This window comes from Pollachius pollachius (genome assembly GCF_949987615.1).
Source record: "Pollachius pollachius genome assembly, chromosome: 11".
In the NCBI taxonomy this organism is placed as follows: Eukaryota; Metazoa; Chordata; class Actinopteri; order Gadiformes; family Gadidae; genus Pollachius; species Pollachius pollachius.
The window spans coordinates 3,676,351-3,688,809 of NC_136944.1; the positions used below are offsets into that span (position 1 = coordinate 3,676,351).

Genomic DNA, 12,459 nt, shown 5'->3' on the forward strand with positions numbered 1-12,459 from the left:
AGATAAACGTGCCCTACGTTACATTAATAACCATACTATTCACCTTATTCCGCGCGTAAACATGGGGAGCGCCATTTTGGTTCCGTTTTATGTTCTATCTTCCAGTTGAGCAACTCTGTCCGTTATCGTACAGTGGCACAATACATTAGCAATTTTTGTCAAGATGACCAGCATTATTTGTTCCGTGCGGGGCTGCAATAACAACTGGAATAAAAGACGGGTGTCCTTGCAACAATACTGTGTTGTACACGGGAAAACCATGGCAGAATGCTGTGGGGCAACCTTCAATCTTCATCCTCCGCCATCCAGTGATGAGGACCGGCGTATGTGGCTAAAGGCGCTAAATTTGAAGAACCCTCCGAAAAAACCCTACTCTGATCTTTTCATTTTGTGGACGGCAGACCATCAGACCAAAACCCTTACCACGAGAAATGGTTGGGATATGTTATTCCTCCGGCAAAAAAGGCTCGTCGGATGCTTGTGAGGCTCCAAGGTAAGATAACATTTTAGCAGCTATCAATATCGCTAGTCGTTAGCCAGCTAGCGTCTAATAAGTATGATCAGCATATATACCCGTAACTATGCCTTGGCTTGACCTCAATAAATGAACAGCATTACAAGATAAGATCAGGTCGAGGCTTTCTAATTTGATGTCCAGGACTGGTTATGTTGAAAGGCAGCAAAATTATTAACCTTATCGTTGATAACTTACTGATGTCTGATGCTGTTATTTCTACAGAACCCTCAACCAGCTCTGCAATCCAGGAGATTGCAGAGCTGTTGCAGGACAACTGAACCTATTGCAGGACAACATCGCAGAGAGGTTCAGAGTGTCTTAGCCTGTGGTCAGTAGGATAATCTCTCAGTGGCTGGACTTCATGGAGGAGAAGATGAGGTGCTATGTTCCATGGCTGCCCAGGGAGACGATCCAGGCAACGATGCCACAGAGCTTCAAGGAACATTATCCATTAACCACATGCTTAACAGACTGTTCTGAGACCCCTCTTCAGAAGGCTCACAATCTGGACTCAAGAGGCGAGTCTTACAGTCATTACTATGGACATAATACAATCAAGTTCCTCATAGCTATTGCACCATGTGGTTTGATTATGTTCATCTCTCCAGCATATGGTGGGAGATGCAGTGACATGTTCATCACAGCCAACTCAGGGTTTCTGGAGTATCTGCGTCCAGGTGATGAGGTGATGGCTGACCGAGGATTTGTTATCCAAGTCTTCTGTTTGAACGTAAAGTCAAGCTCGTCCTGCCAGCTTTCACCAGAAGAGGCCTTCCCTTGTCCGAAGAAGAGACCACCAACACAAGGCGCACAGCCACGAGAGGGTCATACGCCGCCTGAAGAACTACAGAATAGTCTCTTAAACAGTGCCAATTAACCTTGCCCCGAAATTTGACAAGATTCTGAGAGTTTGCAGGTCTATGTAATCTTCGTGGGGACATTATACAAGAAGATGAGGAATAAGATGTTCAATCAGTTATAAGTTCAATCAGTTGTAATGGTTACATGGTTAAAATGTTGTTTCTATTGTTGTTTTTATTGTTCATTTTTAGAAATCTTTACCAAACTTTAACTTATATCTGTATTTTATACACAAACGTGATGTCTTTGTCAGAGAGGGTCAATAAAATAAACTTGACACATGAGGCATTTGCTTAGTCCTTTAATGATTGAGTTAATGCTTTGACATAATACTAAAAACGAATTACATTAAAAACAATAGCCAATAATATGTACAAATAGTAGTTAAAATATATACAAGTAGTTAAGTAGTATAAAGTAATCATTTGCATAAGTGCATATAACGCTCACAAAGCAACAGGCGACCTTCATTATACTCGTCTGAAACAAAAGGAAGCATGTCTCTGAAATAGAATGCTCTTAGTCTTGGTGTGCTGGACTGACTGGGGTTGACTGCAGCTTTCAAAAAGAGATATTCCTCCTTCTCGTTCTTGGAATGCAAAACACGATCGACCTTTCCACTATGTAAATATTGATACGCCTCGGTGCTCTTGAAATTTTTCATGGCCGACCCATCGACGCCCAGCGACAGCACTAAATAATTAAAAATATCCCAATATGACACCTGAGGCCACCGCCGCATGTCATCCACCCACTCGGTGGAGTTCATTAACCTCGGGTGGCAAAGTACAATCCCTCCATCCAAACTTTTGACATGGTTTTTTGTCTCTACCGACATTAGCCTCTCCATCTTAATTCGCCGGGTATTTCAATGTAGCTATCTAGCTGTAGCTAGCCGACCGGAATTTTCAACACAAAGCGGAAGACAATAACATTTAAAAAGGGGCGTGGCGGAATAAGGTGTATACATTATATGTTAATAACCATGCTGTACGTAATTGGTTAATAACCATGCTGTACGTTACTAAACTGAAACACAGGTAGTAAGCTGCTGTACATTCATCAACTACTGTGTGCACTAAAGAGATAAAAGATTAATACATCTCTCTGTATGTCATTTAACCACACTTGAACCAAATAAGCTTCAGCTAAAAGGTAAAATGTCTGACATGTATATACGTATGTATGATAATAAAACAGTGCGTACGTTAACAAACAGCACCGTGACAACACAGAGCTCTCTGGCCGGGCTATCTGGGGACATCCCGGATAGTCCTGAAGGAAGTGACTGTCCGTTCCAGTTATAGTGCCGCTAGTCTGCCTCTGTAGAGCAGCCCATGTTAAATGTTAATTGGTTGTGTAGGAAGCAATCCCCAGGCCAGTCATCAGGCTGAGTCTCTAATCTATCAGCTCCTCCGCCACGCCAGGGTTTACCTCCTGCGTCAGGTCTGAACCTCGCTGGGCTGCGTTGGCCAGCAGCACCACATCGTTACTCCCACCAGATCAACCCCCAGGCTCACCCCTATATGCCCCCCAGCAGATACACCCCCAGGCTCACCCCCATATACTCCCCAGTATATACTGCTTAATGCTTTAGAAATTGTTATATTTGGTTGACGTTAATTCAAATGAATGCATGTTTTCACCCCTTCACCGCGGTCTCCAAACCCTCAGCCATTAACTCATCAGAGATGTTAATTACAGATCAAACAGCCGATGACAACTATCACGCCTTTATTACACTAACGCCCCCCCGATGCACCACCAGACCACCCATCCATGGTGGCTGATGGCCCGCTCAGACCCTGAGCAGCACTCAGGAGGCTGGGGGCAGAGCTCACATGATGCAGGGGGATCCATGTTCTCTCAGAGCCAAACATGAACTCGTATCTCTCACGGAATTCTACGAGATACTATTTATTTATGTTTATGTTTATTTTTGTACTACTAATGAGTAAATCCACCAGACTCTCCTACCTCTTACCTCATCCTCTTATCCTGTTTGGGATCATCCAGATTAATACGAACCACCCCCGTCCAGTGGTTTATTCCCTTCAGAACCAACTGCCTTTTCCTCCTGTCCTGAGTGCTCGCAACCTAACCTAAACAAACCAACCAAAAGACTGCACACTCACAGACACACACACACTGTATTGATATCCTGTCAAAACACAGCCCTCTTTAATAACTGGAGTCATTAGCTTGTTGTGGTTTCTGAGAGCCTTCTGCACATGACCTAATTCAGGGTTCGTGGAAGTGGCCTGAGTCCAGTCATTGTGTTGGCTGCGTGTCACTGTGGAGCCACTGTTGGTGGCTCTGAGCTCTGAGTCCGTTCCATGAACTCAACATCACACCAGTGTCTGAGCACGGCCTCAATGACTGGTTGTGCTGTGACTGTGTCAATGTTGTGCTGTGAATGTATGAATGTTGCACACGACTTGTGATGAACTCTGTTCCTGTCCAGATGCCAAGTGCCACATTTGAAATCCCCTGACACTCGCTTCAAAATCTCACTCCTCTCCCGGTCTTTGTGTCGGTGACACCACAACCAAGCCCCTCTCCGCCGTGTCCTTTATTCCAGTATTAGACATAATGAGCTGCAGTTGAACGTGGTGGTTAGAGGATTAAGATGATGAGGACGATTAAAATGTGATATGATCAACCACCCAGGCGTGTCCCAACAATGGCTGGATGTGTTCCACGCCTTAGAGCGTGCCCACAGCCAGGCGGGAAGCACTCCACAAAAGGTCTGTTGGAGGTGTTCACTCAGACTGCACCCTGACAGACTGCACCCTGACAGACTTACTGAGGCCTTTAGGTGGGATCGGAGCACGGAAGTGATATGAGAATGCAGGGGTGGAAACTACCTGCATCTCATCCTCCTCCACTTCCTCCTCCTCTTCCTCCTCCTCTTCCTCCTCCTCTTCCTTCTTCTACCCCTCTTCCTCCTTTTCTTCTACCTCCACTTTCTGCTCATTCTCATCCTCTTTTTTCCTCCTTCTCCTCAAGCCTCACCCTCTTCCTCCTCCCATCCTCTGTGTGCCTCTCAGTGGATCAGAAAGCCGGAGGACCGCCCTTAACTTCAGGCATGATGCTATTTCTGTTTGTCTTACAGAATAAAATATTAACGCAGCGCGAGGGTCCCGAACTCATCCACCCCTCTCTCCCTTTCTCTCCCTCCCTCTCTCGCCCCCTCCCTTCATCCTCTCTTTGCCAGGCCCCATTCTGCCAGATCATCTTCCCTCCCTTTCCTCCATGTTATTCCTACTATAACGTCTTCCCCCTCCTGCTCATTTCTCCCTCCCTGGCTGCCGCACTCCCACATCATTCCTCTTTACGTCCCTCCATCTCTCCTCCCCCCTCTCCTCTCCTCTCTCCTCTCTCTCCCTCCTCGACCTTCCCTCCATCTTCTCCACTCTCCTCCACTCTCCTTCCCATCTCACCATTTCTCCGGCCTGTTGGGTCTGGTCCGGGCTGAAGCAGAACCAATAAGGAAAATCTGCAGCAAATGGAATTTAGCGTGTGTGTATATGTGCTTGTGCATAAGTGTGTGTGTGTGTGTGTGTGTGTGTACGCGCGGTATTTTATGCAATGGAGCCATCTTTTGGCTGGTGGGTTGAATATTAATGTCTTTCCAAATGATTCCTGCTCTGAGAGTCTCTCTGGGTTAACCAACTCGTACATGGTGGTGTAAAGTCGTTCTGGGACCTGACCTCTGAGTGGTAGAGAAGCTTCTAGAAGATGCCTTCACACACGGCTATAATAAATGTCTCTCTGACCTTGAGTCAGCCCATCACATCCTCATTATTCGATGTGCTTACATCTAGGTTTATGATTCAGGTCAAAAATCTAAATCCACTTACAGGTCAGTCTGAGAACCAGAAGAAATCCAATCAACTCAGGAGTCGCTCAAACAACACGCCAAGCCTGGTGTCAGAAGTACAACACGCCCAGCCTGGTGTCAGAAGTACAACTGGACCCAGTGCATGGTGGCTGTAGGATCAGACGCAAGGAGAGGGATTATTAGTGGGCTTATTGGAGATGGTGTATCAGAGATAGTCAACCAGCTTATCATTTTTAGGTTTCTTTGTTCTTTAATCCTGCTTGTGCCTCGCCCCTTTAGTACACTGTGCCTCTGGAGACATCAGCTCGCCTCCAGCACGGACTGAAGCAGACAGAACTCTGTGTCTCCATGAACCCCTCCAGTGGAGGAGGCTGACCTCTGACCCTGAGACCCCCCTGGAAGGCTTCTGTCTAACGTGGTTGTTTGTTTTGCTCTTCAGACCGACCAGCGCGAGCCGCCCCTCCTCGGCCTCCTCGCGGGCCCCAGGGACCGGCCTCGCCAAGACCGCCACCCCCCCACCCAAACCGGCCCCAACCAGGACCTCCACCACGCCCAAACCAGCGGGCCCCAAGACCACTACCACGCCCTCTGCCGGCAAGACCCCGGCGCCACAGGCAGCCAAGACAGCCACGCCCATCAAGAAGGGTGAGAGGAGGGTTTCCCTCATCGGAGTCATTTATTAAGCAGGTTCAAAAAGGTGGTAGTGATCTTCTGTATGGTATATTTAGTGTTATAATGTACATGCTGGTCAGAGAGCGACTTCAGGTAGGGACTTTGGCAAAAGATGCTAAGATTTAGTCATATATATAAATACACAGAAAGAAAACGGAACTAGTTTTGAAATCATTACAAGCCATAAAACTATATTTACTGAACAATATTTATATTATATATATTTTCAATAATCGTAAAGAAATAGTGAAATGTAAAATCCCACGTCCCACTGGCGATTTTCGTACTAACATTCGTCAAGTACACACAGATACCTCCGGTAGGACGGTGACCGTAGACCAGGTTTGTAATGTTTGTAAAACAGTGGTCTCGTGGTTAGGGTCCCAGCCAGAAGGCTCTGGGGTCCACCCCCAATGCATCCTGGAGCCAGATGCCAATCTGACCCCACTGTGTAGCTCTGGATGAAGGCTTCAGTGACCTGACCAATCAGTGAGCTGTAATGTTAACCTCCCTGGTTCTCTCTCTTCAGATGTTTCCAAACCCTCCACCCCGGCGGCCAAGAAGCCCGCCGCCGCCTCCCTCACACGCCCGTCCCCCGCCACTAAAGCCACCAAATCAGAGCCCCCCAAATCCTCCCCCAAACCGGACGCCGCCGCCAAGAAGCCCGCCGCCAGCAAGGCTGCCGACAGCAAGACGGCCGCCCGGCCCAAAACAGCGGAGACCCGGGCCGCGCCCTCCAAGCCCCCCGGCCCCAAAGCGGCCAAGGCCAGCCCCAAGAAGACGGTGGGCAGTAGCACGCCCACCCCCGTGAAGCGCGGGCCCAAGGGCGTCGCTCCCGAGACCGCAGGGGAGATGGAGGCCGCTGGGGTCACTGTCGCTGTCGCGGCCGCGGTCGCTACAGCTGCCGCCGTCATGGGCGGAGCGGAGGAACCCGCGCCCTCGGCAGAACCAGAGGTTCCTCTCGTAGAGGAGAGTGCCGCGATGACAGAAGGCCTTTCCGCAGAACCCACCTTGGAGATCATCGCAGAACCGGCCTTAGAGGCCACCGAACCTGCCAGAGAACCAACACCAGAACCTGCAAGAGAACCAGCACCACAGCTGAGGGAATCAACTCCAGAGCCCATACGGGAACCAACTCCAGAACCCATGAGGGAACCAACACCAGAACCAGAAAGAGAATCAACTCCAGAGCCCATGAGGGAACCAACTCCAGAACCCATGAGGGAACCAACACCAGAACCAGAAAGAGAGCAAACTCCAGAGCCCATGAGGGAACCAACTCCAGAACCAGAAAGAGAACCAACTCCAGAACCAGAAAGAGAACCAACTCCAGAACCCATGAGAGAACCAACCCCAGAACCAGAAAGAGAACCAACACCTGAACTGAGAGAACCAACTCCAGAACCCTTGAGGGAACCAACTCCAGAACCAGAAAGAGAACCAACACCTGAACTGAGAGAACCAACTCCAGAACTCTTGAGGGAACCAACTCCAGAACCAGAAAGAGAACCAACACCTGAACTGAGAGAACCAACTCCAGAACTCTTGAGGGAACCAACTCCAGAACCAGAAAGAGAACCAACACCTGAACTGAGAGAACCAACTCCAGAACTCTTGAGGGAACCAACTCCAGAACTAGAAAGAGAACCAACAACTGAACTGAGAGAACCAACTCCAGAACTCTTGAGGGAACCAACAGCAGAACCCATGAGGGAACCAAGTCCAGAACCAGAAAGAGATCCATCCCCAGAACCCTTGAGGGAAACAACAACAGATCACTTCAGAGAAGCGACCCCCGAGCCCACTACGGAGTCAGCCTATGGATCCAACGAGGAACCAGAAGGGGCCTCAATGCCCTCGCTCTCGTCCCAGATGGACATGCAGTACTTCGGGGAGTCGCCCGGCGTGTCGGCCCCGTCTCTGGGCACCACGGTCATGTCTCCGCCCTGCTCCCCCCCGGGCCTGTCCCCCGTCCACCAGGCCCAGATCCCCCACCCTGAGCTGGACCTGAACGCCCACTCAGACCCCTGGGGGAACCGCCCCGCCCAGGCTGCTGAGGACCTCCGCATGGACCAGGTCCTCTCCGACTCGGAGGAGGACGAGAAGTTCAGAGAGAAGGAGGAGGAAGAGGAGGACGAGAAGGACTTCATCTTCAGGCCCGGAGGCCTGGGGGAGTCTCCTCCAGGCGACCTCCACATGGAGCTGCAGCCCCCCATGACGGGAACCGCTCACACAGACCACTTTGGCTCCCTGCTCTCCCCCCGGGAGAAGGAGGTGGAGGTGGAGAAGGCGGAGGAGGAGATCAACGAGGATGAAGACGCCGGAGAGGACGAGGAAGACGAGGAGCAGCGGCGCCTGGGCCACCAGCCGGCCGACGACTTCCAGGTCGGGGCCTTCGGCTGCGGCGGGGGGTCGGCCGGTTGGCACGGCGACGACCTCCTTTCGGGCATGGAGTCGGAGGACGTGAGCAGCAGCTGCGCCAGCAGCCGCCAGCAGGGGGTGTCTGACCTCAGCAGCACCCAGCACATGGCGCTGCTGGACGGCACCCAGAGCTCGGACGCCCTGGTGGACAGCAGCCTGCGCGGCTCGGAGGGCGACGGCGGCTTCATGGGCTCGCCCAACGTGGAGACGCTGGCCGGGGAGGAGGACGAGGACGAGGACGAAGAGCGCATGGACGACATGGACGTCAGCTCGGAGCGCGCCGAGGGGCAGCGGCACCAGAAGGACTTCAGGCAGCAGGAGGAGGAGGAGCAGGACGAGGACGAGGACGTGGAGATGCACAGCGAGGGCGTGACGGAGAGCGGCCTGGAGAGCTGCGAGAACGCCGACGAGGACGACTTCAACGAGGGCGAGCGCCTGGACAACCTGAACCGCGGCGGCGCCCAGCCCGCCCTGTCCCCCGCCTCCGCCTGGGGCCAGAACAACCCCTTCGCCGACCCCTGGGCGCAGCCCGCCGCCCCGCCCGCCGCCGCCCACAGCCCCGGGTCCGACCGCGGCGCTGCAGAGGACCAGACCCCCACCCGGGGGTCCCCCGCCCGCTCCCCGGCCCAGGCCTGGCTGGACGCCGGCGGCCCGTCGCTGGCGCCTCAGTCTGAGCGCCACGGCGCCCAGGGGGAGGAGGAGGAGGAGGAGGAGCAGGCCCAGGAGGAGGCCCTCCTGGCTGCCCCGCCCATGTCCCAGTCCTCCACGCTGAGCGGCGCGGCGCTGGCGGCCCACAGCGGCAGCGAGACCAGCACCCCAGAGGAGCTGCACGACTACGACAGCAGCTCGGGGGTGGAGTCGCGCTCGGACAAGCAGCAGACGCCCGTCCCCTCGGCGCGGCACGCCGACCTGGACCAGGACCTGGGCATCCACCTGGAGAAGGGCGACGGCGAGGAGGAGGAGGCCGAGACGCTGCCCGCCGACGAGGTCATGGGGGCGGGGCCTCCCACCGCGCCGGGCTCCGGCCCCTCGTCGCGCTCTGCCTCCGGAGACGAGGCGAGCGACGCCGAGGGCGAGATGCACACGAAGGACGCGCCCGCGGGCGGCGACCCCGCGGCACTGGAGGAGGAGGACGGGGGCGGGGCCACGCCCCAGTCGGCCAACTCGGTGGCGTCGTACGCCTTCGACTGCACCAACTCCAACTCCAACGCCCACTCCACGGCCGAGAGCTGTGGGAAGAGCCCCGGGATCTTCTCCCTGGAGAACGAGGACCAGCTGCCGGAGGAGTGCAGCCCCACCCTCATCACAGAGATGACCCTCACGCCCGGCGCCGCCCAGGGCCCGGACCCCCCGATGAGCCAGGACCCCCCGCTGGGCCAGGACGCCCCGCTGGGCCGGCCCGTGGACCTGCTGCCCCTGGACCACACCGCCGAGGGCCTGGAGACGATCCACTTCAGCCTGGGGGGGAAGGGGGTGGAGCCCAGAGAGCACCACCTGCTGGGGGAGGAGGAAGACGAGGAAGACGAGGAGGAGGAGGAGGAGGAGGAGGAAGAGGGGGAGAAGGAGGACCCCTACTACTCCACCACCATCTGTGATAAGACTGATAGCTTTCTGGCAGGTAACGTATAAGTCCCGCCCCAACTCACCTGGAATGCACCTTTTCCCCTCCACCCCCCCTCCATCCCCCCCACCACTGCCACGCCCCCGTGGCTCATGCCCCCCCCCCCCCCCCCCCCGGTGAGACCAGAGGAAGATTGTAGGGAACGGTTTTGAAACTAAAGGAAGGAGATGATGGAGGGAATAAAATATCAAACAAACTTTAGGTTTTCCAGACGCCGCCTCCCGCTGCGACGCTCGTCTGCTTGGAGGGCGTCCGCCTACGTTAGCGTCTTTATAGTAGAAGGTTCCTATTAATTAGCATTGCTTACCCTTTAGCACCCCCCCCCCCCCCGACCCCTGACCCCGGGGCACTGACTGATAGTCCGGAGTGACTGAGCTTTGAAAAAGAAAAGCATAAAAAAAGGACCGTGAATGGACTCTACCTGCCTGTGTATTTATCCTACTGTTTTTACCGAACTACTTGTCGAATGTTCTCTTGTTTTCTTTTATATTTGCTTCTTTGTTTGTTGTTCTTTTGGTTCTGTTCCCCCCCCCCCCCCCCCCGTGCCCTGTGTCCACTGACTGTGTTCTCCGTAGTTCAGCGCTCTGAGCGGTTCTGTTCTCCTGTTCTTTGAGATGTTAGCTCTGAATAAAGCTCCATATTAACCACCTCGTTAGTGAAGGCGCTAGCGTAACCGTTTTCTAGGCTGGGGCGTTCCCCACGACGCTGTAGGTTGTCAAGGCTTGTCATGTTTGCGGTCACATATACAGTACGTGATTGGTTGTGGTTGGTCCCCCCCCCCCCCCATCACTCAAGCGATGGTTCCCCTGCGTGCTTTCTGAGATGTGACTGTGATAGTGAGCAGTGGGTTTTAATATTTCAACAGTATCTTTGCATGTTTGACTAACAATGAAAAAAATAAGTTGTGTACTACCTAGCGGGGCCCCGCCCCCACACTAGCCACGGGCCTCAGCCATTGGTTCTCACTAACTAGGGTTTTTATTTTTTCCTCTTCAAAATTCCATTAAAACATCATTACAAGGCCCCCGCTCCTGTTTCTTCTTTTCCCAGCATGCCTCTGTTGTCGCCTTGTTTACGCGTCGTCTGGTTCCCATGGCAACGCACCCGGCCTCCACACACCCGCCATGCCAACGCCACGCGTAAACAGGAAGTGAAGTTGACGAATGGTGTTGATTGGCTAATGGAATTTTGCTGCTCTGGAGTAACGGGGGTTGGAACCCAGTGTGGTTCGAACCCCCGATCCCCCTGTCCCCCCCTCCTCCCAGAATGACCTCATACCTTGTAACCTTTGGGCTGGTGGGAACCACGACCAAAACACAAACACGTAGCAGGAAGGAGCTCTGAGCCAACAAACAGCGGACAGGAAATGGCCTGTTGACCTCGCAGGATGACCTCGAGGTTCAAGTACTCAAACCTCCTCGTAGAAATCATTAACACTGAACACATTGACTCTTTGTTTATAAGAACAATCTAGCAATGTTTTCACAAGTTAATGTAATATAGATAAAAAATAAGGCCAAGTGTGAGTGGCAATACTTTGGTTCTAATTCAAATCAGTATTGCAAATACCTGAAGTGAGGTTCTTGAGCAGATCTAGTAACATTCTATTATTTAGCCCCATGACAGACGTCCTTAGACCACACGTGTTTGTAAACAACTCTGGAACACCTCCCCCCTCCTGACCAATCAGAACGTGAGAACAGGAAGGAACTCTGAAACTCAAGAGGCGCAGCGACAGAACACTTCCTGCAGGTGTCCTCCTGAGTGCCCTGTGACCAGGTATCTTAGAACCTTAGAACCAGACTCACACCGCTACACAGCCCACAGAAACTCAATCTCCCAGCATTAACAGGGGCATAGGAACACTTTAGACTTAAAATATGATTTGCAGCTGTTGGATGTCATGTTACTGATTCTGATTAGTGTTCCCACTGAGGAAACAATGGTTAGAAATGCATTTCATCACCATGATGAAGACCAAGGCTAATTCCTCCAATCAGAACGCTGCCCCTAGCAAGTGCAGAGATCCAAAACGATGTAGGATCATGAAATCCTCATTATCCAACATTCCTACCATTGAACCAGAACGGGTCAATTAGTACAAAGTTAATGTATAAAATCACATGGCTGGCTGGAAGGCTGGCTGTGTGTTGATGGGACTTTAGGAGGTCGTTCAGATACTTCATTAGTGAAGACCTCTTCAGAGCCGGTCAGAGCACACAGGAGATCCATAGGAGGAGGGCTGGTTGGATTGGAAAGACCCTCCCTCTAACGATATGTTTATAATGAGCCATTAACCTCTCTCCAGAGGAAGTCTAGATCGTTCTACTGCTGCGGTATCGGCCTGTTCCCTGTGCATGAAGAGTTAGGACTCAGGAGGGGAGGGAGCGTCCCAGTTCTGACATGAGGACCGCTCACGGCAACTCAGAGCTCCTCAGGTCCGGTCCGGTTGGGTTTTCCGATTTATCCCGCCTCATGTTCGATAAACGGTTTTAATTGTTCGGTCTATTATAAAAAGAGAAC

The 12,459-nt window shown here is 52.6% G+C and overlaps 1 protein-coding gene across 1 annotated transcript in view; it reads left to right on the top strand.

Moving 5' to 3' along the window:
• prr36b (proline rich 36b) overlaps nt 1-9,967 on the top strand; it is a 39,828-nt gene extending 29,861 nt beyond the window's left edge. The window contains exons 4-5 of the mRNA XM_079746650.1: nt 5,662-5,867; nt 6,424-9,967. Coding sequence (XP_079602776.1) covers nt 5,662-5,867; nt 6,424-9,944 — 3,727 coding nt within the window. The 3' untranslated portion in view covers nt 9,945-9,967. The remainder of the gene's footprint in view (nt 1-5,661; nt 5,868-6,423) is intronic.
• Nucleotides 9,968-12,459: the final 2,492 nt, after the last annotated feature.